The 27,195-nt window shown below is 50.2% G+C and overlaps 11 protein-coding genes across 12 annotated transcripts, besides 14 other annotated features; 5 read left to right on the top strand and 6 right to left on the bottom strand.

The window, feature by feature from the left end:
• Positions 1 to 1,364: 1,364 nt before the first annotated feature.
• EKO05_0007144 (uncharacterized protein) lies at positions 1,365 to 3,079 on the bottom strand (the record flags this gene model as incomplete). Its single annotated transcript, XM_038944571.2, has 3 exons — positions 1,365 to 1,857; positions 1,918 to 2,843; positions 2,888 to 3,079. The coding sequence occupies 3 exons, from the start codon at positions 3,077 to 3,079 to the stop codon at positions 1,365 to 1,367; spliced, it is 1,611 nt and encodes a 536-aa protein (XP_038792393.2).
• Positions 3,080 to 4,680: 1,601 nt separating this feature from the next.
• On the top strand, positions 4,681 to 5,768 carry EKO05_0007143 (uncharacterized protein; the record flags this gene model as incomplete). Its single annotated transcript, XM_038944497.2, has 5 exons — positions 4,681 to 4,723; positions 4,789 to 4,862; positions 4,919 to 5,295; positions 5,355 to 5,450; positions 5,540 to 5,768. The coding sequence occupies 5 exons, from the start codon at positions 4,681 to 4,683 to the stop codon at positions 5,766 to 5,768; spliced, it is 819 nt and encodes a 272-aa protein (XP_038792394.2).
• Positions 5,769 to 7,134: 1,366 nt separating this feature from the next.
• EKO05_0007142 (uncharacterized protein) lies at positions 7,135 to 7,494 on the top strand (the record flags this gene model as incomplete). Its single annotated transcript, XM_059636972.1, has 1 exon — positions 7,135 to 7,494. The coding sequence occupies one exon, from the start codon at positions 7,135 to 7,137 to the stop codon at positions 7,492 to 7,494; it is 360 nt and encodes a 119-aa protein (XP_059492955.1).
• A 355-nt stretch (positions 7,495 to 7,849) lies between these two features.
• Positions 7,850 to 9,592, top strand: EKO05_0007141 (uncharacterized protein; the record flags this gene model as incomplete). Its single annotated transcript, XM_059636971.1, has 2 exons — positions 7,850 to 8,513; positions 8,568 to 9,592. The coding sequence occupies 2 exons, from the start codon at positions 7,850 to 7,852 to the stop codon at positions 9,590 to 9,592; spliced, it is 1,689 nt and encodes a 562-aa protein (XP_059492954.1).
• Positions 9,593 to 9,691: 99 nt separating this feature from the next.
• Positions 9,692 to 9,849: a mobile genetic element.
• Positions 9,850 to 11,704: 1,855 nt separating this feature from the next.
• On the bottom strand, positions 11,705 to 13,190 carry EKO05_0007140 (Non-specific serine/threonine protein kinase; the record flags this gene model as incomplete). Its single annotated transcript, XM_038944556.2, has 4 exons — positions 11,705 to 12,043; positions 12,110 to 12,450; positions 12,501 to 12,826; positions 12,877 to 13,190. The coding sequence occupies 4 exons, from the start codon at positions 13,188 to 13,190 to the stop codon at positions 11,705 to 11,707; spliced, it is 1,320 nt and encodes a 439-aa protein (XP_038792396.2).
• A 317-nt stretch (positions 13,191 to 13,507) lies between these two features.
• EKO05_0007139 (uncharacterized protein) lies at positions 13,508 to 13,882 on the top strand (the record flags this gene model as incomplete). The annotated part of the gene is made up of 2 exons (XM_059636970.1): positions 13,508 to 13,644; positions 13,705 to 13,882. 2 exons carry the CDS (start codon positions 13,508 to 13,510, stop codon positions 13,880 to 13,882), a joined length of 315 nt encoding a protein of 104 aa, XP_059492953.1.
• A 1,838-nt stretch (positions 13,883 to 15,720) lies between these two features.
• EKO05_0007138 (peptide transporter ptr2) lies at positions 15,721 to 16,305 on the bottom strand (the record flags this gene model as incomplete). The annotated part of the gene is made up of 1 exon (XM_059636969.1): positions 15,721 to 16,305. The coding sequence occupies one exon, from the start codon at positions 16,303 to 16,305 to the stop codon at positions 15,721 to 15,723; it is 585 nt and encodes a 194-aa protein (XP_059492952.1).
• A 124-nt stretch (positions 16,306 to 16,429) lies between these two features.
• On the bottom strand, positions 16,430 to 17,197 carry EKO05_0007137 (peptide transporter ptr2; the record flags this gene model as incomplete). Its single annotated transcript, XM_038944576.2, has 4 exons — positions 16,430 to 16,620; positions 16,683 to 16,822; positions 16,872 to 16,980; positions 17,050 to 17,197. The coding sequence occupies 4 exons, from the start codon at positions 17,195 to 17,197 to the stop codon at positions 16,430 to 16,432; spliced, it is 588 nt and encodes a 195-aa protein (XP_038792397.2).
• Positions 17,198 to 17,446: 249 nt separating this feature from the next.
• Positions 17,447 to 17,768, bottom strand: EKO05_0007136 (peptide transporter ptr2; the record flags this gene model as incomplete). Its single annotated transcript, XM_059636968.1, has 2 exons — positions 17,447 to 17,693; positions 17,743 to 17,768. 2 exons carry the CDS (start codon positions 17,766 to 17,768, stop codon positions 17,447 to 17,449), a joined length of 273 nt encoding a protein of 90 aa, XP_059492951.1.
• A 457-nt stretch (positions 17,769 to 18,225) lies between these two features.
• Positions 18,226 to 20,304, bottom strand: EKO05_0007135 (uncharacterized protein; the record flags this gene model as incomplete). The annotated part of the gene is made up of 3 exons (XM_038944546.1): positions 18,226 to 19,589; positions 19,645 to 20,154; positions 20,202 to 20,304. 3 exons carry the CDS (start codon positions 20,302 to 20,304, stop codon positions 18,226 to 18,228), a joined length of 1,977 nt encoding a protein of 658 aa, XP_038792398.1.
• Positions 20,305 to 21,244: 940 nt separating this feature from the next.
• Positions 21,245 to 21,328: a mobile genetic element.
• Positions 21,256 to 23,125: a mobile genetic element.
• Positions 22,051 to 22,256: a mobile genetic element.
• Positions 22,051 to 22,262: a mobile genetic element.
• Positions 22,057 to 22,253: a mobile genetic element.
• Positions 22,564 to 22,757: a mobile genetic element.
• Positions 23,118 to 23,174: a tandem repeat.
• Positions 23,127 to 23,174: a tandem repeat.
• A 6-nt stretch (positions 23,175 to 23,180) lies between these two features.
• Positions 23,181 to 23,283: a dispersed repeat.
• A 7-nt stretch (positions 23,284 to 23,290) lies between these two features.
• Positions 23,291 to 23,408: a tandem repeat.
• A 54-nt stretch (positions 23,409 to 23,462) lies between these two features.
• Positions 23,463 to 23,524: a dispersed repeat.
• A 726-nt stretch (positions 23,525 to 24,250) lies between these two features.
• EKO05_0007134 (uncharacterized protein) lies at positions 24,251 to 26,297 on the top strand (the record flags this gene model as incomplete). Of its 2 annotated transcripts, XM_038944525.2 has the most annotated exons (4): positions 24,251 to 24,986; positions 25,044 to 25,464; positions 25,521 to 25,809; positions 25,863 to 26,297. In XM_038944525.2, 4 exons carry the CDS (start codon positions 24,251 to 24,253, stop codon positions 26,295 to 26,297), a joined length of 1,881 nt encoding a protein of 626 aa, XP_038792399.2. The 2 variants fall into 2 exon arrangements, with proteins under 2 accessions (XP_038792399.2, XP_059492950.1); XM_059636967.1 differs by having other exon boundaries at positions 25,521 to 26,297.
• A 380-nt stretch (positions 26,298 to 26,677) lies between these two features.
• Positions 26,678 to 26,849: a dispersed repeat.
• Positions 26,848 to 27,195: part of a mobile genetic element that runs on past the window's edge.

Raw genomic sequence — 27,195 nt, 5'->3', positions numbered from 1 at the left:
GTAGGAGGGAGGCAAAGATCTTACAACTTTGCTTAAGCTATATCACTCTATAGACATACGTGACAAAGTCTATGCTCTGCACGGTCTAGCAGGCGACTCAAAAGCCATGGCTATCAAGTATGATATCGAGCTTAAGGCCACGGTCTTGGATCCATGCCGGGTCATTAACGATACCAGAGAATTGCCCAAGGCGTTCGAAGAAAAACCTGTTCCAATTAAAAAAGACTATGAATGAAATCTTGCAGACCAGCTTGTCCTAAAGAAATCTCTCGTTGATTGCACTTACGGCCGCCGCGGCGCATTGTGCAGACCACTCAACAATGCAAAAACAACGTTACCCGGCTGTACGCCACTATCAACCCCACACTGACAACGTGCCATCTGAGAGGCTTGCTTAGGATTCTCTAGGAGTAATCTTCTCCGCACCGCCTAGATCTTTTGGGCTTAGTGACCTGGATCGTAACAATCACGGTCAGATCCCGGGTTATGATCGTTGTCAATCACCATGTGTTGGTAGAGCGCGGAACCAGATTGCGACTGTTATGGGAGTATCTCAACCTCGCTCCCTAGCTGGGAACCCAATTTTCCCTTCTACCTCTTGCGATATCCTATAAAGCGGAGAAATGTAGGTACCTTCACTCTTATTTAGTTGTTGTTAAAACTGCCTGTGCAGCCATCTGCCAATACATTAGAGCAATGAGAGTGCCTATTCTAATATCTTAGGTGCTTATATTAATTCCCCAACGATGCAGAGTAGAGAGCCCGCTGCTGAGTTCACTTCTACGGCGCAGGGCCCCTACAGTATTTTGCATGCGAGGCTTGCTATTCAAAGCTTGAGCTCAAATTTGAGTATTTGCGTCACACCATTGAACCTGAAAGCTTGTTGCGCAATGACAAAGGCGATTGGATGCTCGTTAAACGAAGGTCTCGAAAGGACCACGAGACTGAAGTACCGAGGGTGCAGACCCTGGTACGTGGGTTCCAAGACAACTGTGACGACCGAGAGCAAAGAATAATATACATCTTTAAGGATGGCTGGGAAGCTTTCTAATGGAAATGCAGCATTATGTCGAGATCTACTCAGTAGACGGATCACACATGGTCCCGGAGTCTGCTCTGTTTGCTCCAAGGTCGTTCCTGTGGCGCATGAGAACCTTCAAAAGCGACAAGCAGTCCAAACAAGGGTTCAGAAAGCAACGATTTGAAAAAAATTCTGCCCATAAAAGCCAGCGATGGGTGTTTCGTAGGCCAAGCACTGTATTTGCAATGTTTTACTATGTTATATGTATGCCCTAGCTCAACGGTGTGGTACTGAAGGGTCTTGCGTTTTAAAATAATTACACGAGTGTGAAGGCTGTCACTTCTTACAGACGAGAGATCTTGAACCCTCCAGGAAGTAATTTCTGATAGACACCAAGAGGATCATACTTCTGTGCGACCATTTTCATGAACGACACTTTGTCAGCACCATAAGCGGAAAGAGGATCTTGGTCCTTATCAGCATAGTTAAGGTAGAGGTAGTCCACAGCGGTGCCCTTGTCAGCCGCAAACTTCTGAATGCCATCGGTCAACATGACCCCGAGATTCATGAAGAGTTCGTCGTCTTTGGCCTCGGACCAAGACAGATATGACTGGTACATGATGAAGTTCTCACTGTAGCGCTCCATCCCAAGAGCGTTACCACCTCTGGCTGTGCTGTTTGCAGTGTAACTTGTGGACCATACTTGATGTAGACAGGACACGCGCCACTGGCCAGAGGCCTTGGCTTGAAGCTCTGTGAGCATGATTTTATAAAGCCGGGCAGTCTCTTGGAGGGTTGCGAGGTCAATCTTGAACGAAAGAGTGCGGAATTGGACCCTGTGAAGCATATGGGTCAGTGATAGGCTTTCGGAGACGACGAAATATAGGGAGACCGACCTCTTAGTCGTATCACTGCCAAATTCAGCGGCAATTGCACTCATTGGTTGTATTTTTGTGGTGTCGCTGAGATTGTTGGCGACGGCGAAGAATTCCTTGTAAGCATCCGGACGAGCCACAGGCTTTGTGTAATCAAAAGCAGCCCGTACGACGTCAGTGGGGCTGGCGGTCGAGTAGCCCTGGAAGACGATTAAGGCGGCGTTAGGATCTCTTTCTGGATTCAGACCGAAGTTGATAAGAGCTTTGAAATGCTGGTCGGCGGTCGATGCGGGATAGGTGACGATACCTCCCCACAAATTCTCGCTCGGGAAAGTCTCCATATCGTATCTGGTCACAATGCCGAAGTTACTGCTTCCACCCTTGAGAGCGGTAAAGAGGTCCGCGTTTGTGTTCTTGTTACTATTCACGATGCGCCCATCAGCAAGGACAATTTGGAAGTTGATCACGTTGTCGCAGGACAGTCCAACACGAGGGGCGTAGTGTGAGATTCCGCCACCCAGAAGAAAACCTCCGACACCAACAGTAGAGCCGCGACCACCAGCTACCATGCGACCTAGTGGCTCAAGAGCTTCGTACACCGAACCCCATCGCGCAGCTGGTAAGATACTTGCTATCTTGGTACTGGCGTTGTATGTGGTACTGTTCATGTGCAGCAGATCAATGGTCACACCATCTTCGACATTGTTGGAGCCTGGGATCGGAGTATGACCCCCAGACCGTATGGCAAATTGGCAAGGCTTGAGAAGATTTGCGGTCGTAAGAACCTTCACAGTTGTAGAGACCTCTTCAGCGGTCTTTGGTTGCACGATACAGCTAGGCGTCAACCGGCTCTTTCCGTCAAAGTACGAATCAAGACTACTTTCGTATGCATCTTGTCCGGGATAAGTGACACGCTTGGAAACAGCGCTGAGGGTTAAAACGGTGCACTGTAGAAGATAAGAACAGTAATTCAAGGTAAGGGGTGACTTACGCAGTAGCCGGGAAGGAGAAACTGAACAGTGGACTCAGTATCAGTCTGATTTTGAGCATGTGATACGTTGAAAAGTGCTGCAGCGAGTACAGCAAAGTTTAAACGAAGCATGACGGGCTGTTTCAGCCGGGATGAGCGAAATTTGATTGTCAGCGCAGAGGATCGACCAAGTTCAGTATTTCGCGAAAGCATCCTGTGCCTCTTGATGTCGGCGGTACCATACGACCATGGAGCGAAGTGGGGCTACGTTGATTAAGTTGGCGACAGCAATGCGAAAGGATTGTGAGTGCCACACTGTGCTTCCCTCTAAGCGGATCCTTAGCGTTCCTTCGCGTGACATGGGCAGAACCAGCGGACCAGGGCTAACAGAACGCAAGCAAAGGGTGTCTTTAGACGCACATACCGTGATTTCTAGGGACACTATAACTAGTCTAATGGTAGGTCTTGCACTGATGGCACATTTACAATGACAGCGGCTGTCAAAAGACCCGCTCAAAAGAGTTTGGCCTCTCATCTTTCTCACCATCTTCTTAAGCTACACTGTCCTTCCTCGAACAGATCGTTAGTTTCCTTTGCGTGGCATGTGTATGACTAGGCACAACAGTTAACTGAACTTTTTGTATTGGCTGAAAACCCTAGGGCCTCCCCGGTCTCCGAACTACGCGCTAAGGATCTGATCCTGTAGATGGAGGCACCTTGGCCAATCATGGCGCCTAGAGCACATCCTTGCCCCACAACCCGGTCACTTCGTCCCCTTCGGCTTCCTAGTACCGTTTCCGCAACCCTGGCATACCTCAACATCCCGTACTTGGTAGTTGCGCAATTTTTGCTTGTACTGTTGAACACCAGTAGAAGAACAATTTTCCCACTCCTCAGTCACTTACTGACTTTAAGGCAGATGAAACCCAATGCTTTGTCCACCGGAGTTTCCGAAGCATTTCGATTTTTGCAGTAAACGAGTAATCATGAAGAAATCTAATTAGAGGTAGTTCAACTCCGCTCGTTATGGTGGTCCACCGCATGGTGCTTTACCGCAGAGTAGGCTGTCTCAATCTATAGACCAAGAAATTCTAGATGATCGAAACAGCAAAGTCAAGAAAAGAGGGAAGAGGGAAGTGTCATGCATATACCCAACAAAGCAAAGTCGAAATCGTGCAAGCTTATGTGTCAGAGACTCATCTAATGTCTACAAGAAGTGACATCTAGGATAGTGGGACGTAATGTACTGTGCCTCAATGCCTGGCGGCTTCCAGCAATACGGTAAGCAGTTGGGTAAATCGACAATCCTGCATCGTTATGGCTGATTGACTCCTGTTTTGCGCTTGCCCGTCCAATTTTATGCTTTCAATCCTATGATCTGAAGTAGAATAAAGACAATCCAATGCCCCCGTCTCTCAAGCTGAATTTCTTAAATTCTTTGATTATTCTTTTCTGTGGAAGCTTTCTGGAAGTAAATTTGCCCACGTAGCGATGTCTGATCTCAACAGGCCTACTTTTCCTGCGCCGACCGACTACATCGTGGACCTTGAGAACCCGCAGCGACGCGGAAAAGCGATCATCACCTGGGTTGGTGTTGTTGGCATTATCCTTGCCACGACTCTGTTAACAATCAGAGCGTACACGAAGCTGGTGCTGGTAAAAAAGATTGCTTCCGAAGATTGTAGGTTTGACTCCAAGATATTGCGCTGAACCCAACTTAACACATTCACCAGGGTGTCTCTTGTTCGCGTGGGTGGGTGCTTGATCAAGCCCACGATCGTCGTTATTCTCTGAACTGACGAATCGCAATTGTCATGGCACAGATCTTCTCCATACCCGTCCAAGTCCTCATCGTCTGTGAGTCACGACCAAAGGAGATAGTCCATTGTAACATAAGCCGTAAACTAACCAACGCACTACAGATAGAGCTTCCGCTGGCTTGATTGGTATACATGCTTGGGAGCTAACCGGTCACCAACTTAACACTGTTGCCAAAGTCAGTTTCTAGCGATCAGTACCTGCTTCGCTACTTGCTGACAGCCATCACTGTAGATAACCATGGCAACGACAGTGTTATACTCACCGGGGCTGGCTTTTGCGAAACCATCATTTCTATGCTTTTATTTGAACTTGAACCCTGGGAAGGGGTTTCGCATCAGCGTATATTTGACCATGTTCGTCGTAATCGGATCCTGTGTTGGCATCGTCGTTTCGCTGCTTGCAGCCTGCAGACCATTTACGAAGAATACAGATGTCACAGTAAGAGAAGGACTATGTTTGAACAAGGCGGCATTGTATATCGCTACTTGGGTACTCAACATCATTACGGACATCATCGTGTTGATATTGCCTATCCCCATGGTCTTGGCACTGCAAATGGTCAAATCCCGGAAGATCATGCTGATCCTGCTCTTCAGCGCCGGCTCCATGTAAGGTTTCACAGTGCGCTATGGCTCGTATAGAGTGCATAGACTAACTCGTGAGCTAGTACATGTGTCACGAGTGCTGTACGCGTCGCGTTACTTCCTCCAATGCTCACTTCGAAAGATTCGTCTTGGGACACGGTGTACCCTAGTCTGTGGATGTAAGATTCCCTTTTGAGCACGCATCCATGCTCTGCTTCCTTCCAGCTCTTCCGCTGATTTTGGTTTTGTCTCTGACCTTATTTACTAGCCTGATTGAAGCCAGCCTCATCATCATTACTGGTACGCTCCCAACCATGCGTCTGTTCTTGCGACACGTGGCGCCCACTTTGATTGATGACTCAGAGCCTGCCCGCATGTTGACCCCACACCGTGAGAGCGGTTGGGAGCTACAGTATCGCCGAACAAATGATCCATACGAGATTGAAGATGGGTCATCTGAAAGGGGAATAATTTCTATAAAGAGCGAGCCATCTTGATCTTGAAGGTACCGTCTTGATGCGGGACTGGTCACCTGAGCTGATAGAAAAGATTTCCAAGCTCACGTCTTAGTACTGACTCCTTTTCTCCAATGTCTGGAACATTCATCCTAATTGCAGCAGGCTTGGTATAATTAGTAGGGTTATTGGCGAAGAGTGCGCTCCTGTAGACCAACGAACAGCAAGTCTGTTATTAAATATCTGATACCCCTTAAGAGTTGTTTAAACGGAAGCTTTAGTGGAGCTGACATGTCATCCACTTAGTTACCTTTGACTGAGAATTACACTCAACTAGTCAATGGTCCTGGGCTTTTAGCTGCAACAGCGCTAGGCCCTGGATGGAAGCTCCGCTTTGATCCTCATCATGCAGTCCTCTAGTAAACCATCTGAGTAGCAAAAGATTTCCCAAGAAACTTATTTGTGCTTCAGTAGCCACAGGTATTTCACCCAGCTATCACCGACGACCTGGGTAACAGCTTTTCCCTGTGTACTTGGACTCCAATGCATTAACGTGTCGTTGCCTTCGCATGCTCCACTAGTAATTGGGATCTCGCGAAAGCGTGCAAGGCGCGGCCGGTCCAGCTGCGCCGAATTTGGCGCGTGCCTGCCTGCAACAGTGACTTTGATCACGGCGAAAAAAGCGAAAGCCTTGTCTCCTTTGGACTGCTGCTGATGAGATCGCTGCTGCGACATCAGAAAAGAAAGAGAAAGGCCGCTTTGACCGTGCTGGGCTTTGGCTAGATGACCATGTTGACAAACACGCCCAGGTCAATGGAAGCAAGAATTTCCGGATAATCCGCTAGCTGGGACCTTGCCAAAGAGTGGATTTAGGTCACAATATGCAGACCCAAGTCATGCTGCGAGTAGTGGAGATATTGTTGCGATCCTAAAAGGTGGGCAGTAGCGTCTGAAGGGGATGGAGGAGCCAAGGAAGAGAAGGATGCGAAAAGTGAAGAGGAAGGGGACATCAGAGAGGAAGAACGAGACAAAGATGATGTCAAAAGCGCAGAAGGCTAAGGCGAAGAGGAAAAGTCGAATACGGAGAGCTGGGATAGCCAAAGAACGAGCGGGAAAAACATGGACAATGGTGGTTGAAATTTGAATGAGAACGAAGGTCAGAAGGCAGACTCAAGTGATCTAAGTAAGCTTGAGATTGAACAGAAGTGACAAGACCAGAGAAAACAGCCTCAGGAGAAGAGGGTCTTTACGACACTAGATAAAGCGATGATTTCTTGTGGTGCGCTTGTATTGTGGGGGGAGTCATGATCAAAGGTCTTGGTTCAAGTCGTTTTGTAACTGCATCTTTATAAGAGCGGGAGGAGCCGTTAAGGTTCGGCAAAGAGATAGCATCTCTGCGGAAAAGAACATGAAAAACGCGTCGTTGTTTCTTTGTCGATGCCAAGCATTGCATCTCATTTTGGTTAGCGGTATCACGTGCCTGCGCGAAGCGGCCGTGTGTTCCCAGCCTCCTTACTTGAGCCTCGACAACATCATCAGCGACATTTGCCTCTCATCGCCGACTGCAGAACGCCACGACCTCCAACGATCTTTGTCGTCTATACCACAACTCCCAGACGCTGTGTTTTTTGTCGACTGTTTTACTGTTGTCGCTGCCCGTCGCCAGACTCAGTCCACCATCCTTGCGAACTTCACAAGGCCTCTTCGCGCGGCCGCTCAGAGACTCTGCCCAGCACAGGCTCTGGCCACCCGCGCGGACGAGGGGTGATACTCAGGCTGGCACCAGCAGCGCGAAGGCATTCGGGTTTGAGCCTCCTCTTACACACCATCCTGTCGCCCTCGTCCTCTCCCCACGTCGCCAGACTCAGTCCGCCATCCTTGCGACTTCACCAGGCCTCGGACGCGCAGCATCCGGCGACTCAGCCTGCTCAGGCGCCGGTCCTCGCGCGGACGAAGGACAACAATCAGGCCTGTACTTTGCGCGGAAAGGCGTTGCTACCAGGTAGTGCTGTGGCCGAGTCAGAGCTGCTCTGCTACGCGCAAAGCTCGGGTGGGTGGGTTCCTTGCGCCTCTTGATTGTATCGCAAGGGGAGTCTTAGTGAGTAGTCTCGTAGCCTAGCAATATGACACATGACCTTCGCAGGAGTGGCATTCCTGTACTGGTCTATCCAGCGTCCCATGCATCGCCCGTATCATCATCTTTAATCTTCAGGTTTAACGAGGGCCGCGCGACGGCCTCCCTCCTGCTGCAATCATTGCTCTTCATTCATGGCTACGATGCTAAGCACGTCTTCATTATGCAGTATGATGCCGATAACTTGAAGCCTGGCAAAAATTCCCTAGGACCTGCGACCATTCCCCTTCCCCAATGGCGGCTGGATCAGGTGTCGCGTCAAGGCAACCCCCAGATACGGACGCTGTCCCTGACATTGAAGAAGATGTGCCCTGTGTGGACTCCATCATCTCTTGGACCCGTGAGGCCCAAGCTGGACCACGAGGCTGCCTTCACTTTACTCGCCAACCTTGCCAAGGCCACCAAGCTCCACATCCTCTTTGACTACAACTGGCTGCACCGCGACCACCACAACATCTTCCAAACCCTTGTTGACCATCCGGAGCAACTGATTGGCTTCCCAGTCTCAAGACATTACAGCAAGCAGTACCGGCGCGAGGATTGGTCGGTGTTTAACGCTGAAAACGCTGGAGACGATGCCACGACCGAAGACGAAGCGCCAGTTGAGGAGGCACCGCCTATGTACACTGAGGGCAATAAACGACCCAGACATGGTAAGTCTTGCATGAGAAGGAGCGCTTAATGGAAATCGAGCTAACACTCTGCAGTCACCCCAACGCCCTCCTCGCCGCCGCCGAAGCGAGTGCTGCTCTCGCCATATCCAGATACACATACGAGTCCAACTGAGAAGGACAGCGTAGCCACACCAAGTCCGAAGCCGCTGCCCTCCACTGCAACAACACCAAACCCAAGATTTCTTCCCCTCCCCGCCTTGCCTCCAGACCTGCCAAAGTCCACCGCATCCAGCCTACAGTGTCCACCTTCGTATATCAACCTTGACACCACAAGCCAGAAGCCTGCACCTTTCGTTGCATCTTGCCCAGGGCACCCTCTATCCCAAAACAAGCCAGATCTCCGACGTGTTATCGAAGAAACAGCCTCGACTATCATCCCAAGCATGCTAGAAACCCTCATACCCTCGCTCCTGCCACGTCTGCTCACAGCATCATCGCCATCGCCCACACCCTCGCTGCAATCCATGGCAAGCCAGACTTCCACCACCCCCCCACCACCGGTCCTCTCAGCCCTCGGCGTTTCCCTCGGCGAACATATGACGCACCGCATTGAGCACGAACTCAGCAGCCTCTACCACCACACGGTGAGCCATGCAAACCACCTCCGCAACGCCGCGGACGCGCAGTTCTTCGACGAGCTCGAGGGCAAGAGGCTGGAATTTGAGTGCGTTGCCGAGTACAGGTTTGGCGAGTTCAAAGACATGATAGAGGAGTGCGGGGAGGCTGAGGTCGAGCGGGTGGGGTGCAAGATGGATGAGTTCTGTGACAAGGCTATGGAAGAGGTGGACAAGTTGCAGGAGGAGAAGGCAGACTTGAAGCGGGAGCGGGAAGAATTGAAGAATGACAAGGCGGAGCTGAGGCTGGAGAAAGAAGAGCTCAGGCTTGAGAAGGAGTGCTTGAGAAGAGAGAAGCAAGAGCTGAGAGTAGAGAAGGAGCATGTGAGACGGCAAAAGAGAGTGCTGCAGAGAGAAAGCTACCTCCTCCAGAGCGCAAGACCTACAGATAAGCTACAGGGGCATATTATACAAGGCACAAGAGCAGCAAGTTTACCAGCCTGAGGCACTGTTAAGTTTCACGTTTTACACAAAGTCCGTAAGTAATTGTTCAATTAGATCCTAGGAAAAAGCACGGTAACAGGGGTTCTTAAAGGGATAGTCTGTTACGATCCTCAGAACACGGGAAGGATCAGACCAATTACATGTGCCTGCGGCACAGTAATTATAACAACAGGACAACAAGTAAGCAGCAATTACAGTGTCAGCGCTTGGTCAGGTGACAGGGACTAAGGAGACACGTGACTTAATCAAGGCTTAGTGCGATCAATTAGATTCTTTTTTCTATGAAGGAGGATTTTTAAAAGTATATAATTAATCTTTTCTAGCTTTTTAGCTATATAAAGTACGTAGGGAGAATCTACTATATAGTCTTTATAACGCTAGACTTATTATTTATAACTATTAGAGCCAAGATAACTAGAGAAGGGGATCAAAGTGATAAAGAGTTAAATAAGTTCCTTGTCTTATTTCTATGGTTTAGAATCACGAATATATACTTGTCTGATCCCCCACTAGTCTAGGACTAAGATCGGGTGGGTTGGTAATCTCGGTCTTCCTGATCTGGCCGGCTTGTGTCTATGGTCTGCCCTGCGTGATCGTGACCCTTTACTGCAACATCATAGTACCCAAAGTTCCAACTGCATAACACACCAATAATAATCACAATACAGGTTTGATCTACCTCGTTTCCCCTGTTATGCCAGTGTCCCACTCCCATTGAGATCAATGTCATGATCTCAGGCGCGTAGATGACACTCAAGAGTCAAGTACCAATTTCTCCAATGTCTGGGTTCATCATTTGGTCCAGTTCGTCGCAAGTACGAAGGTAAGATCAAGGGAAGTTGCCAGCGTGAGCTCGCGCGTGACATGGTAAGCTGCCCAGCAGAAAGAGAGCACTAACGGTGAAAACTCGAGGAATTTCGTCAATAGCGATTGTCTTGTGGTTCGGTGACTTAGTTTGATGTAGATGAAATATCCTTTCGTTACTAGGATAGCTATAGATAGTACGCCAAGCGCACATCCTGTCACAAGATTAGGAGCTAGAGCCATAACGCAACGCATGAAAGCCTTTCGTGGCTCTTCTCCGCTCGGAGCATGTGACCGCGGAGGCCTGAAGGCCTGGGGTGAGGCTTATACTATGATTTATCAAGTAGTACAGAGCCTGCTTCCTGCTCATCTCCGCTGACGCTCATTGGGGGTTTTCCAAAAGAGTTGGTGATGTATTTTATTCTACGCTATTCTACAGACACTCAGCATGTAGCGTTCTGCTCAGACTTTTCAAACATAGCACCACAAAGCTGTCAGCTACTGCGTGTAAATTAACCTGCGATGATTACGTAGTACGTCGCAAGGCTTTCTAGCGCGGGCCAAGGTACCGATGATCGTGTCGATCTTGCACGAAGTTAGATGTGACAGCGGACACGAGGCTGATTAGTGCTAGACGATTTATCAGAAGGCTCTTGTCGTTAGACACCGCATTTTTCAGAGACGGCAAGCCTCCAAGTTGTATAATAGCACGGAAACATCATTAGACACAAAAGAAAGTCTTTGTAACTTTGGTGTAAAGGTAGTAAGGTAACGTAATTTTGAGGTATGCCGACCTGTAGACCTGTATAACTAACGGTAGAACTTAGCTTCCTTGATTTAAAGCAGATGTCCGTGTGTGCGAAGAAACGAGATGTTCTAAGTCAAGGTACCCCTTGCATGTCCCAGCGCAGAGGGTGTCCCGTGGCCTAGGGAGGGGCTTTAGAGCTCTTGCTCAGCATCCTTTGGCATTTAGTAGCAATATTCGAGAGCGAAGGGGCATACGTTGGCGACCTACCTCTGCACCTCGGCTTGACCAGAGTGGTCAAATCGTGGCGATTGCTTCTAGAAGCTTCTCCCCACACCCGCTGCGTCCGCTGTTATTTCAAAAACTCGAGGGTCAGCAAAGCAAAAATGGGGCCACTGCTGGCGTTGACGAAACGTCGCAAACAGCGATAATGTAATTACTGTAATCAGCCTAATTTATCGCATGCATATGGTCGCCGTTAGTGCAGAGACAATGAAATTCCATCGTGACCACGCCATCTCAACATTGTGGAAGCAAGAAGCAGAATTACCGTACCGTCTGCGTCAGTCTCTCTGGAACCAAGCGTCCTGAAGAACGGTCTTCGGTGATGCCCTGGCGGAAGGCTCCAACCGTAGCATACTTCCGATCAGCACGCTAACCCGTACAATGTCCTCTCGGCTCATATCCTCAGTCCTCTCTCCATCATAGTACATTTCCTCCAGCCAACTTTGGAGGGTATTAGCGGGACTGTCGCTGAACAATGTTCCATTCATAGCATGCCAGTCCTTTTGCCAACGGTTTGGCAAAGTGTCGCTACTTGTCTCAAGCATTTGACGGACAAGAATTGCAGGCGTTGTCATGAAGCTGTCAAACAGCGGTTGTCCGACAATAAGCTCAAACAACTAGCCAAGATCGTCAGCCTCCTATTGATACTTATTAGGGCTCTGTATCCCAGAAGTTGAACTTACTATACAGCCCATACTCCAGAGATCAACGCGATGATCCAATTTGTCTCTGAAGATAATCTCAGGGGCGCGAAAAGGAAGTGGAGTGTGAAGGGCGCTAGGGCTGTCATGGTTCAAGAAAGATTGGCCGAAATCAATGATCTTGATCGATTTAAATGAAGATTCAGCATCTATTGGATAGGAAGTGGGTTTGACAAGGTATTGGGGTACACTAGGCTCAAGTGATTGGCGATCGGTTCTTTGAACATGTCCTGTTTCGGGTTTCCCCAGTTTCTGAAGGAGATCTTCCTCTCGCAAAATATGTAACGAAGGAATTGTGAAGGCTAGGTTGCGGGTATGCAGATCTGGGAGTAGTAAGCATAGTCAGTACGAACGCTGAGACGCTATATCGTACCTGCATGCGCAATCTTCTGATCATGAAGGAAGCACAAACCAAGCAAGGTCTGTTTTGCAATAGCTTTCGCGAGCGTTCCAGGAAGCCTGTCTATGCCCGGATGAGCGTCAAGGAAATCGGCCACATTTGGTCCCAACAGTTCCAACACAAGGCAGTTGTGGGTTCCATTTGGACCATTGATCTGGAAGTGATCTTGCATGGTCATAAGATAGTGGTAGCCAGGTTGGTTCGAATGTGCCGCCGCTATGGCACGCAAGACGGTAATCTCTTGACTCTGGTGATTAGGCTCGGATACTGATATTTTGATTGCAACAAAAGTTTTTTCCCTAGCAGTACGTCAGCCTGAATGGTGGCAATATATTGCGGAGAGGAAGACCTTGTATCACGCGCAGCCCAGACAGTCGAGTATCCACCCCAGCCCAATTTGTGTAGAATCTTGTACCGGCCATTATTTAAGCAGTCTCCCAGATGGACAGGATGATAGCCACCCCTGTGGTAACGATGCAAAGGTTCGGCGTCAATGTCACAACTATGTGTGGACCAGTCCATCGGCAGACCAGGCTGGAAGGGTTGAATTGACGTAGAAGAAAGTGGACGTAAAGGCGCAGGCGCCCACAAAAACGGTCTGAATGCCAGCGCTTTCCGAGCTGCTATGCTGCGAGGGCAAGCGCTTATTCTAGTAAAATTCATGCTTTCGCACGCACGGGTTGGGTTGCGAGAGGCGTCTAACTACTTGAAAGCAAGTGGCGAAAGGGATGTGATGCCAAGAAAATTAGCGGCATTTAAGCGCTAAACCCTGCGGCTGCGGGTAGTAGCACACCAACGAAGACATGTGCAGCTGCTTACATCCAAAAACATGATTCGGAGAGGGCACTTACCGAGTCCTGTAAACAGATGGCGTATAAGTAGATGCATTCTCACATCTGTGGCAATATCGCTCCAGATTGCACCACAAACCGCACGTCGCCGGAATTCATCGTCTCTTTGCCGTCAATTCCAGCTTCAACATGTCTCCCATCGCGCATAGTGCCGTCAAGTTCACGCAGAGAATAAGAGATACGGTCCTTCGACACAAAACGCTCAACTTGATTCACCAAGCTACCAAACAGCCGGATCTAGCTCATTTCACCGTAGCTACGCTGAAGTATGCATGTATTTTGGACCAGGTCTAAGAGTCAGTCAGCTCACTGAACGCTTGGAACAGGAACCCTACCCATACAAGTCACACAGACTCTAGGCAGCACGCCACAGTCTTGTTGGCTACTGAGGAACAGGTCAAGAGCAACAAATCTCAAACCGTGCATATCTATCACGATGACAATGGCAATTACGCAGGCCATCGCATCTATGTTGAGAGGCAGAACAAGACGAGCGACGAATGAGACCAGTGCTAAGGTATGGCATTCGCTTGCGAAAGAAACCGGGGGAGGGGGAGGGTTGCACCTGATTCGTAACCTTTGTATCGCTTGAATCATAATGTTATTGCCTAATCAAAATCACCTGTGATAAATGTCCATGCTCGAGAGAACCATGAAAGATGATCTCGTAACCTGGTTTCAACGAATTACTCTTCGCCCGAAGAGTGCCAGACGTCACCAGTCCGCGCTGCGACTGCGGAGCGAGACGGCAGACCGTCACGCACATTCTCCTCCACTGCAGCAAGCGCAGAGACCTCCAAAGCCGCATCTTCGGCAACCTGTCCGGATGAGACAACATCCAGACTATCCTAAGTACGCCACAGCTAGCTGCTAAGGCCCTTAAGTATATAGAGCAGACGCAGATCCTTAGGCAAAATAGGGATTGTAGGCGAGTACACGACAGCTAAGTGCTGGGGGAAGTGGCCAAACGCAAAATCCGACTTTGGCATTGCACACCTCCCACCATTCCCGAAAAGCAGACAGAATCAGGCAGTTAATAGTGTTTGGTCAGGCTAGTGAGCCTCTAAGAGTACAGGTGAATGTTCAGCTGCACATATATCATAATCCACGACATTCTATACCTCCTTACATCTTAATCTATCCGCAGCAACTGCGTATCTCAAAGGCTGGATCTAGCAGCCAATCCTCATCCTCATCTCCAATGGTCACCAGCCCTGGCGGTGAGGAGCACGAAGGCCATCGAAGCCCTATTTAAAGAAGCCCTCCAGTATCTTCCTGCGCCTCCCAGCGCACCCGCCCCCTGCCCGCCTGTCTCTGGCCGTTCAGAGCGTACCTTAGGCATAGAGGTGGACCCTGCGACATTTCCAGAAGCGGACCGCAACACGAGCGTTGTCTCTGCGGATAGCTCAGGTGGATCTTTGTCCAACGATTACCATTCCGTTTCCATAATACTGTCGGATGGCCATGTCCTTACTTGGAGTAAACCGGTCGTCGCGATCCTGTCGCCCTTTTCACCTGGACCTTACAAGATGGTCTACTCCTGTGCCAAGAGAGAGGATGGTGCGAAGAAGATCAGAGAGAAGGAGAAGCGGGAACAGGGAAACGCTTAAGTTTGAATAAGTGGTTGGGCATTGCTTTAACTTGGGGTGTTTTGTAGAGTATACAAAAGGATTGCATTGGGCTTGTTCTTGTTTGTAAGCGTACATTTGAGATGGGTAGATGTGTATAAGACAAGAAGCATTCGTCTGAACCAACATGGTCTATCTCCCCCACAATCGTCCTCAATAAGCTTTGGTTTGTTCTTATCTCCTGTCAATACAAGGACCTCACTCCGGTCATAACGGCGACGGATTGATTTCCATAGTCGGTTCTGCTACAGAGAGCATACACTATTACAAACTGCAGACAGACATACCGCTGTAGATTGTTTTGCTTCTATCTTATGTTATAGTTGCACCTAGGAGTAAGATAGGACCTATCTCATTGTGCGTAGAGCTAGGCACGCCTTTCCACGGAACCACTGTTAGCAATAGAGCGAGATCAACGACATCACCTCGCTAGCACTCCTATATCGAATCTCTACATTCATCTCTTAGTATGGAAAAGCTGCTGCACAAACATAACATACAGCAAGGGAGGCTAGAAACAAGGTGTCGGCCAAAGCACTGACATGTATGGTGACGGTCTAAGTGTTAGGAACCGACGGATGGATCGTTGGGGTCGATTGTCAAGCTTTTCTCCAGGTAGCGGCCTGACATTATCGCAGTAAACGCATCTTCGCCGCTGATGGTCGGAGGCTCAGTCGCCGCGAGTTGTGAAGTATTCCCAGGCCTCGTTCATACTCATGAGCCAGCCTCGCTATCGCCGCGTCTCCGCCTCGGCCGTAGAAGCGCATACACCCCAACGGCGCCGACAAACATGGCGCCAGCCAGCAACGCGTACATGGCCAGCAAGTGAGGGTCCCTGTACGTTGGGGTTAAAGCGAGGCCGAACGCAGAGCCAGCTGCGGCGGTGAGGGCAAAGAAAGCCTGCAGCACAGCCTTCATGCTCTGAGGCGCCTCGGTGAAGGCATACTCGTACATGGCCGGGTTTGAGAAGATCTCGCCGAGGCCCTCGAAGACGTATATGGGGATCTGCATAACGATACTGACGCGATTGGGCAGGCTGCCGTCTGGCGACGCTGGGCACGCGCGCGGATGGTCGTAGCACGGGCCTGACGCGTAGATGTAGCCCTGCACGCCCGCCGCAAAGCCCATGGCCATGGCCTCGAGCAGGAAGCCGAGCGCGATGCGCGTCACCGGCGGGAAGCTGATGCGCAGCTTGCGCAGCAGCGGGTACAGGCCGTGCGTTGCTAGTGGGAGGCACAGTAGGACAGTAATGGCGTTGAGGTCGGGCATCAAGTCGTTGGGGATCCCGCCTGTCTCCATGTTGGCTGCTTGGGAGATTGTATTGCTGGTGAGTTGGTTCTGGCAGAGCCAGTAGACGACGAATGCGATGCTATTGGGAGTCAGATATGGTTGCGTCTCTGGAGGGGTGATCAAGGACGACCACTCACCCAATGCGCGCGGCGACCAACGCTTTTTTCATCTCCTCGATGAAGCTGTCACGCCACTTTACTGTCTTGCCAGTATCCTCGGCCACCTTTTTAGGTCTGGCGGCGTCTAGCCGGAACCCGTGTCTGACGGCAATGCAGATGACTTTCCATGCCGATGGGAGAACGCTGCCGTCTGGAGGAAGATTGACTGTTGAAGCGTGTTAAGACTCCGTCTCGCGACGCTTGACAGACTGGTTTAAAAGGTCTCACCATAATGCTTTCGGCCCAGGAAGAGCAGAGTGAGGCCAAGGAAGATGGCGCACGTGCATATCAGAAACGCGACCCAGAAACCAATGTTCTTTTCGAGCAATGTTGATGCAACAATGGCTTGGCCACCGATATTCACACACCTTTTTGTGTCAGACCCGACCGTGGTTCAAGAGAATTGTGAATTCTTACCAGTAGTAGACGTTGAAAGCATACTCGACGGTTGCCTCTCGGTCAACAATGACTCGCTCTCCTGTCTTGGAGATGCTGATTCTAGTCTTGGACGCATGGCATTGGTCCGCTAAGTGTCGTCATAGTTTAGCAGCTGCAACGAGATTGTGCGACAAGCGGGTGTAGCGATTCGACTGACCTAGGAATGGCGGCAACGTGGACTTGACACCTCCGACACCAAGACTGATTATAATTAGGGCGACTATCAGACCGGGAAGTCCGGAGCCTTGCCTCAGCAAGGGCGGGAGAGACGTTATCAGAAGAATGGTAAGTCCGACGGCATACATGCTGCAAACAAGTAAGTTGGTGTATTAAGCAGAGGCTGCACGAGAGTTGAAGCTAACCAGAAACAGGTGCGAAGGGTCTTGTAGTGACCAAGATATGAATCTGCAATAGCTCCCGTCGCGAGAGGCGTGACTTGGCTAACGAGAGTGAAACAGTTGATCATCAAGGAGGCAATGTCCTGGCCGAGTCCCAGGGCGCCAGGGCGCAACGGGTCGTCCCTGCGATTTTGAATTTAGTTCTCTGCCCGTGGGTCAGTAGCCAGTTGCTTTCTTGAACGAGTCGTGATGCTCACGGAGAATGCCCAAGAAGCCATAGTAGGCATAGCGCTCGCATAGAGAGACCACGGCCACAAGGATAGCCGTTTTAGGCAGCTTATCTGCCTCTCGTCGACATGTCCTCAGATCCTCTTCGGTCGGTTCCTCGAAATAATTGGTCTCAGCAATAAGCTGCTGAGAGCAGGCTGTGGGCATCGACGCAGAGCCTTCATTAATGGGGAATCTGTACTGTCAGTGTCTTATCTTTTGCGTCAAAAAAACGTGAGACTCACGAATACTTCTCCTCGGGCGTGTCCATGATCGATGTTGGATGCGGCTCAAAGGAGCATGCAGGGAGCTATCATCCTAGGAATGTGGGAGAAGTGACAGGTCGAGTGATTTATAGGAGACGACAGAGCATATGGCTCCGAACTAAGCATACGAGACCGATACCTTCCATGCATCTACCCAATGCTTGTGGTCGTTCAGTTCGAGCGTCGGATACGGTATGCCGAATGGAGTAAAATCTAATCCTCTTTTTCGGAGTAGACGCTCAATTCGCCCAACTTACTCCGATAATGCGCCCCTGTAAGTCTCTGTCCCGTCGGCAGCTCCACTACCTAAAATGCATTAGCCACTGCTTATCATTAGCCATTATGACACGTGCTATAGGGCTTTGATCATGTCAGCTTGAAGGGAATGCACATTATCGGTTGCAAGTCCGCCGAGCAAACTTTCTCTGGGTTCAATTCATCTACTATGCACTGGAGTACTAGCTACGCCCGGAATGGTGTAATGGGAAGTCTAATTTCTCTCCGCATCTCCTTTGCCGCAGCAAGAATATGATTGCGGCCCTTGTCAGATGACACAAGCAAATGACCAACGAGTTTGGGTGCTGTTGCAATGGGATTGGTATAGTGGTAGTAGGAGCCACCTTGGTAGACCATGGCGCCGAGATCAGGGCGCCGCCTCTTCAGATCAACAGCAAAGCACTCGCCGTTGTAAGTTCCTGGAAACTCGGTGTTGATGAAGACGATTGCAGCAATGGGTTGAGCCTCGGGCGCGTACTCGTGCGCCAGCGCAGTGAAGCGCACAGTATCTTTCAAAGCTGCGAGCAGATGCAAAGCAGTCCAGTCTACCCCGCTCTTGAATGCCGTGATATGCTGAGCCATGATGCCAGGCGCGCGCTGGTTGATTTCGAGCAGTGTGGCGGTTGGAGCCTTAGTCAACTGCTTGCCATGGGGCCGCAGGTCCACGCCATTGGCCGATGTAAAAGCCATTGAAGAGTTGGTGATTCGGGCCTCGAGATGGAAGACGCCGGTGTGGAATCCCAGCTTGACAAGCATACTCCTCAGCTCGTCTCTGATGATGTCTGACTCGTTGGTTGGCAGGTTCGAAGGATAGAGCATCTCAGTCTCCAAGAAATTCTCTTGGCCGGGGAGATCGTCTCGCTCCGATGTGCAGGGAAAGTCGTCGACCAGCTCGTAGAAGAGAATTTTTCCGTCTTGCAGCACAAAATTGGCGTCGACCTCGGGGCCGTCGAGATATGTCTCAATGACAATGCGAGTGCCGTGTTTTGCAGGCTCGAGAGCAGCGACGGCAGCAAACAGCTCTGCCTCGTTAGTGACCTTGGAGACACCCTCCGAGGCCCAGCCCTGGCTGGGCTTGACAATGAGCGGGTATGCTGTGACCAGACCGTCTGACATGGATTGGCGAAGTTGTGCGGAGCTGTCGACTTGGAAAGAGTTGCAGTCTCCAGGGAACAGAGATCGAGTCTTGTACTTGTCGACGGCGGTCTCCACGGCCGACAAGGGCGCTGTGGGCAGTTTGAGACGAATTGCAACCCTTGCAACGTCGACGAAATAGGTGTCGGTGAAGGTGGTGATGCCGTCGTAGGCGGTGCCATCTCTGATGAGGGCGTCGGCAATGCGATCAGCCAAGCCGCCGTCCAGCTCCATGTCGATATCGATATACTTTTGCACAGGCTGGCAAAAGCCCTGGTGTTGCAGCCATCGGCCATGCTGTCCAACGATGGTGATGTGAATGCCAAGGTTGAAGGCTGCTGTCAGCCACTTCTCCATGATGACTTCAGGCCTGCAGCCGACGAGGACCAGCCGTTTCGGAGTCCATGGAGCAGGGCCTGGTAATGGTTAGCATTACAACGGAAGTGCTGGCCGAGATGCGAGGTAGCTGACAGATCCATGGGAAAGAAAGCCTGGCCTGCAGCTCTTGGTTCACGCTTGGCGAGCTTTGGATATGCTGCTGTTCTAGAATGGCACCAGCGGCGTAGCTGAGGATACTGAGCAGATCTGTGCTTGCACCTTGGCTCTCTTGAAAGGCAGTCATATGCTGATCGAGGGAGACCAACTCCTCGACTCGTTCCATGGACTTGCTGGTAGCCAGGCGCTGGCGGAGTATGTCTGCACGCACAATGCATCCGTCTTGGGCGGGTAAGATGATCTGTACAGTGGCTGCATGCCTGCCGCCGCTGCCCACGCAAACGAGGCGTGCAGCCCAATCGAGAAAGTCGAGCGCAGAAGAACACTGGGAGTTCAAGCCAGGCGGAGGTTCAGCGATTTGAATCGTCTGGCCATGAAAGGAGTCGTCGGTCTTGGGGGGAAGGCTCATGTGCACCCGGAGCACGTGATAGTAGGCGGGCTGAGGTGAACGCGCCATCTCCAATGCCCACTCGCACACGACGTTGCCTGTGCCGGTCAGCAGCTACCGGCGTTCAGGGTGCTGCTCGCCTTACCCTCGCGACTGGCCAGCAGGATGTTCTGGGAAGGTGGTGGCATTTTGGTGGTGTCTTGTGCTGGCTGGAGAGGCGCAAACGCAGATGCACTTTCCTGGAACATGTTGTCGGCGATAAGGGGCAAGAGCTGGTGCAAGACTGAATTGCAAATGTCGCAAGTGGACAGCTGAAGCACGTAGGTACTGTACTTGACGCGCAATGCGCGGCAACCCCATTGGGACGAGCATGTCGGAGTGCGGCATGTCAATTGGGCAGGTGGAGAAGAGCGACTCTGACAGCCGATTCGACTTCAAGATGGTTGGCGTAGACCATACTAGGTATAGTGTCCGCTCCGAGGTCCAACCCATTGCGAGCGTTTCTAGCATGTTTCCCTTCCTATGCAGCTGTGTTGTGTGGTGTGAGCTGCCACCAGACGCAGCGGCAGCAGCATTTCGTCGCAACGCGGCTCCCGGCTCCACAAGCGCGATGCTCCGCTCGTGCGTGCCGCTAAGCGCGCTCAGCACAAGCGCTTTCGCACGAAGCTCCTCCGACCTTGTCAGGTGTGTTGAAGGGGCACCACTCCCTCAACACGTGGGGCGGCAGTGGACAAGGCTGTCTAGTGATCTGTAAGGGTGTTGTGGCACGGATGATAGCATGCCGGATGGTGATGGGTTCGCCAGGAAGCCCACCCGTGACTGCTGTGTGTGTTTGTTGGGGCCATGATGCTCAAGGGGCGTCTGGGCTTTGTCGTTGCGTCTGGCGTTGCTGTGATCCTGACCGCGCACTGCGATGCTCGGCCGGGTGCAGGGCGCCCTTCGTAACATGTAAATGGACGGTACCTATCAACTGGACTATCAGCGCTAAGCCACGTGCGGAAGGTGGAGCTCACAAGGATCGCAGCACTCCGTCACTGAACCATCAGTCCTGAGTCCGTCCGTGACATAGATGAAGGTTTACTAAGTAATTACTTAGTCACTACTTTGCAACTAGCTAGTAACGCTGAAAGTAGCTTAGCGCTTCAGTAACTACCAAATTGTAAACACTATTTAGTAAATAATATATTTTTTCCTTAGTAATTAACGTACCCCACGGGCGAGTCGGACAACAGGCGAGTCGGACACTTTTGCCAAGCCCCCACCAAACACCACCCTATTATGGCCTAAAACAACCTAGTTTAGTGCTGCAACGTGCAGTATAGTCTGTAATACTATTCAGAAACTACTTCTACCTCTTTCTTACACGTTCGCGCGTTATATCCTGTCTGATTACACCATCCACAGCGCCTTTAGGAGGGCTCACCTCCTTCAGCGCACACCTGCTTCTTTGCCTTCTTCCTATTACTACGCGCCCTAAACTCCTTAAGAGCTGTTAATTGCTAGCCCTCTTTAACTGTTAGGGTCCCTTCTGCCTAAACTTACTTTCTTTTATGTAATTTTTATTGTGTAGCTGCCTTATTAGCAGCTTAAAGCTAAGTAATCTCCTATTGCGCTAACACTAGCTTATGCGCAATTATTGCTGCCCCCTTTGCTACCTTCTTAAACGCCTTAACTATAGAGGTAGGCGAACTATCTATATACTTCTAAATCCTTGTCTTTATAAGCATTAATTACAACCTAAGTTTAAGGCTGTTGCTTAGGGTTTGCGACTGCCAGAGCTTGTTGTTAACAGGTAGTAGTGGTAATAGAGTGCGCAACTTCACATTAAGGGCCATTATAACCTAGTCTAGGTTAAATAGGACTAATCTAGCACCTTAGAACCCTCCCTAGATATTCTTAGAAGTAATTACAGCGTTATAGGCGCGTATAAAGCATAGCAGGAACTCTATCTTTATAATATAGTTAATCTAGTTCTATATAAGTACTTTAGCTTAGCGCCTATACGCCTTCTTTAAAGCAGTAAAACAACCTACATTAAGGGGCTGTATAAGGTGTGATAAGTAAGAAGGCAAACAGAGAGTAATAATCTTGTTATCCTTACAGTATTGCTGGAATTTAAGAGAGTTGTAGCTCTTATAACTATTAATAATAAGCAAACAGTAGGTGCTAACAGTACGCTCCTTTATATGCCTGTTAAAGTGGTTTATCTAGTCTATACCAAGCTTGTTAGTAGTTCAGCTGTTATTAGAGACTCTAATAACCTAGTCTTAAGGCAGTTCTTCCTCCTTGTACTAGGCAGAGAGGTGGTAGTAGGCCTTAAAGATAAGGAAGGCTAGAATAGCCTATCCTTTAGCATTAATGCTCACTATAGCTGTAGCCTACTCCTAGTCGCCTAGCTAGATAGCTTTTGGCCAACCTTGTTGTTCTGAAGCTGTAACAACTACTTCTAGGGAGATCTGGCCTATTATAAAGCCTGTCTTGTTAAAGTTGTACGTGTCTTTATCCTAGATGCTATACTTAGCTTTAGTATTAGCTACCAGGCTAAACCAGCCCTGTAGAACCTTAGGATCCTTACAGAGAGATCTCTTGTAGTCGTACTTGCGATTAAACTTAACTTTAAGTTCTAGGTGTTGCTTAACAAACGTACTAGGCCAGTTTACGCTAATAGGGCCTAGATTACGCTTAGCGCGCAAAGAATTAGCTATAGTAGCTATATCTAAGAGCTAAGGGGAAAATCCTCGCACATCTAGCTTAAGAACATGTTTAATAATTACCTTCTTCTTATTATTGTCCAGCTTCTGTAAGTTAGCTATAGAATTAGCGCGTAAAGGTTGTCTAGTGCGCTGGTTGCTTAGTGTGCTTCAAGGGACCTTGTAGATAGCAGCAGCGCGTCACAGAGATAGAGTCGCGTCTTGTTTAAGAGCCTGGAGCGCAAGCTGTATCTGCGCTTCCTTTAACGCGTTTAAATAGTGCTGTTGAGAAGACATTGGTGTAGGAGGAGGTGTTTGGTGGGGGCTTGGCAAAAGTGTCCGACTCGCCTGTTGTCCGACTCGCCCGTGGGGTACGTTACTAATTAGTATTAGTTAGTTACTAAGTAATTACTAGTTAGTAGTAGTAGAATGCTACAGGTATTTATACTATTTAAACCCTTGTTAATTAATCTAATGGATTACTATACCATTTTAAGTCTGTGTTACTATAGCTAAGGTAAGTTTAAGTTAAGCCCTTACATTTTTACTGATTAGTAATGAGTAATTACTCGTTTACTGAATTTGGTAACTACTATTTAGTAATTACTAGTTTGTTGGTGCTTACTAACTAGTAATTGCTAGCAACTTAGTGATTACTAATTGGTAAATCTGCCCAACTATGGTCCGTAAATTCTGCGCCGCTCTGTGAATCCTGCTAATGTAACGACACAGGATGATAAAAGGCTCTAAAAGGCGTGGGTATCCGCTACGAGGTATATGGGAGCACTGGGATAGGTTACACAGAGAATCTTCTATTCCTATTAAAGGATACTTCAAAATTAATTATCTAAGACTAATTCTTCTTATGCTTTTATACTTTAAGTACAGGGAGGAATTAGAAGGTGCTGACCAAGATGTGGGACGGAAACGGGATGTAAAGGCACCAAGTCGGAAATGAGTCAGGGCAAGAACCCTTTCAGGGATCGGTGCTTTTCAGCCAACACCCCATCTAGTAAGTACGCAAACGAATACCACGCGCCGCTATGCCACCTAGACTTTCCCTCTTTCTCGCCTCCGCCTGTCTCGCCGACTACGTACACATGGCATCCAGTCTTGCCTGACCACTTCGCCTGCGAGGCCCTCTGCGCGCGGTCCAGCCTGCGCAAACACTCGTGGCCCAGCTCTCCCATGCTGCGTCGCAACGGCACCCGCAGCTCGTGCGAGCCCTGTCGAAAGGCAAAGGTGAAATGCGACCATCGCTCCCCATTCTGCCAAAGATGCGAAGCGCGCGGCATCAGCGCCTCATGCGTCTACCACGCGGCTCCCTTGACGCGCTCGCCTTGGCGGACCCACAAGCTGTCCGCGCAGCCATATCAAACTTGCTTCGGAGTCCTGGATCTGTCCGGTGACAGGCTGAGCGAGCCGGCACTTCCCCGCACGCAAGCCTCATACACCGCCCCCTGGCCCCGCCCCCCTGCCCCCCCTGGCCCCACCAGCCAACGCCATGCACTCGCGCCCTCCCTCCTTCTTCGGTGGTAGTGACGTAGAGCTCAACGTGCAGAGTGCTCCCAAGCCTGCCGGCTCTGGTTACTATGGCCCCACCAGCTACTACTCTGTCTTTGACCGAGTCGACCACGTGCCGACCGCTACCACAGATTCTCAGCCTTCTAGACCCGCTGGCGACACGCTCTCTGCAGGCATACGCCAAGACGACCCCGGCCTGAGCCGCTCACTTCAACTTGGATCCTGGATACTGCAAAACCTCCAACACGTCTCCATTATCCAGTCCCTCGTCGACATGTACATTCGAACAAGCCAAGTATCCCCCACGGCGACTTTGATCCCTCTGAAAGCTGTGGAGACCTTGCAGCACCTGGCCAGTGGAGACGTGCATGTTCTGGCGCAAAAGACCACCAGGAATACGCAAAAGCCGCTACAGGTACCCCCTGAAATGCACGCAAGCACCTTCAGCACACTCTTCACCGGCGACAACCTGCGCTGGGAGTTTCTTGGTCTCGTTTTTGCCTGGGCCGGCTTGTCTCTGTCCATGTCTCTGCTGAATGGAAAAGGCTCTGCGACGACCCCAGACGGAATCAGCAAAACCTCCTTTGCCCAGCTCTTGACCGCTTGCAGTGACGCGTGCATAACCCTCTGCCGCCAAAATGCCCACACCAACGACCTACTCTCCTGGTGTCTCTATGAGAACCTCATTCTACTAACCTTTCAGCACGGCGAAGCAAGTGAGCATGAGACCTAACAACCCATTTGTATCCATTCAGCTTCTAACAGAGAGGCAGGCCACGCCTCTTGGCAGCGACTTGGAGACCTCTCCACCGACATTCTGGCCCTCGGTCTGCACAAGGAACCCGCGGCGACGAGCACTTCGCCAATCTTCCTCGTCCAGGCTCGAAAGAAGCTATTTTCCGCCGCCTTTCGTGTCGACAAGAGCATCTCCACCTTCTTTGGCCGGCCACCCCGGATACCGGGTCACTACTGCGACATCGGTCTTCCTTTAGACGTCGACGATCACCTCTTCCATCAAGAAAACTTTTGTGTAGACCACCTTCGCTCCGTACTCGACATGGCCGGTTGGAACATCGACTGCAAGATCCGCCCAGCTTCTTGGATTCGCATGCGTCACACCCTTGGCAAAGTCACAGAGGAGATTTTGGAGCTGTCTCTAGGCGGCGCGCAAGACAATTTGGTTTGCAAAGTACAGTGAGTTCCTTCTCGCCCAACTTTGCCACTTGTAGGCGTTTGATGAATCGTGTCAGGGACATATTGACTCGCTGTAATGAGACGTGGAACCGGATCCCGAGCCATCTGCAGTACAAACACAGCTGCTGGAACGATGGTACCCCACCGGGAACATGTTTGATGCTGCTGCTGGTCTACCTGGAACATCTGCAGAACGAATTCCAGCTGCAGAGATTGCTCTGCCGCCAACAAAGATGCGCCTCGGACGCGCTGATCAAGATCAGCATGCGCATGCTCACAGCGGTCATGATTCTCCCCGGCATCCAAGTCGACAGCGTCAACATACATCGCGATCGTGCGTGGATGGTAAGCCGTCTTCCTCGTACCTTGTTGCCAATGTCACTGACACGTGTATATAGCTCTTGTACTATGCGCTCCCGAGCGCCGGCGTCCTTGCCATCGACCTTCGCATGCGCATGCAGCAGGGTTCTAACCCTCCACGCTCCATATCCAAGTCTGAAGTCATCAGACACACGAGCGTGCTCGCCGCGTCGCTGCAATGGGCGTCGGAGCCGTCTGGCGGCAACCACAACCTGTGCGCCGGGGCGGCAAAGACGCTGTCGCGCATTTTGGAAGAGATTCTTGACAGCTCCGACCAGAGGAGCGAGATGAGCACGAGCGGCACCGTGAGCGGCACCATGAGCGGCGGCGTGAGCGGCAACATGTCGCCCAGGGCCATGGACATGGACTACAGCATGCTGGCAGAGCACGGCGTCGACTCGGAAACCTTCTTGAACTGGTTCGATAACTTGGAGTGGGAGACGATGCACCAGCCCGTGCCGCTTCAAGTGTAGATTGTGCTGGTCTACAGTGGTACTCGTCATCGGAGAAGAAACGGATGCTGCTTCGTTCTATGTGCAAATGGTAGCCGTCGGAGAGGAGCTGTTTTGCCACTTCAGGGGTGATGATGGCGCGGGTTCTAAAGGGGCCGCTTCGGCTCTGAGATGAAGAGTCTTGCGTGACATGGTGAGGACTGTTGTCGATGCAAGTGCAAGCATGATATTTTCTGCCTGGGAAAGACAGAGAGAGCCAGGTTCATTAGGGTCAAATACCGTGGCATCGGCCGACATACTGGCATCAGTCTACGTACCAGCCCCGGACAGGCTGCCTATAAGCAACACAATGGAGTTGCGTGCGCCGCTGACAGCCCGAACGAACTACTTACGCCTAAGCTTATCTCATAAATCAGACGCTCCGCTAAGTCGGCGCTAAAATAGGGCAAACTCCAGCAGACTCCAGCAGCTAATTAAAGACTAGCGTAAATATAAACTAATTAAAGCACTCTTATTAATTAGGAGGCGCAGCCTTAGCAGAGCGTCTTAGATAATTTAGCTCTAAGTTTAATAGTAACGTACTCCACGGGCGAGTCGGACACACAGGCGAGTCGGACACTCAAATTCACACCAAAAATCACAATTCTTACACCTTAATATCTCTACAACCACACAATAAAATTGTCTAGAAATTTAAAATCTATGCTGCATCTATATAAGAATAAAGAGTCTAGAAGCACTAAGCTCTATTATAGATACACATAGAGGTATTTAAAAGTACGCTAAAATAATCCCTGTATTTTATATCTTACTTACTAACTTCTACATTAATAGGAGGAAAGCTAAGCGCTTCTATAGTCTTTATCTTTATATACATACAGCATAGTATATTAATTTTTAAATAATTTTATTGTGTAGT

Source organism: Ascochyta rabiei, chromosome 12, assembly GCF_004011695.2.
Source record: "Ascochyta rabiei chromosome 12, complete sequence".
Taxonomy (NCBI): Eukaryota; Fungi; Ascomycota; class Dothideomycetes; order Pleosporales; family Didymellaceae; genus Ascochyta; species Ascochyta rabiei.
This window is presented reverse-complemented; position numbering and strand designations above follow the sequence as displayed.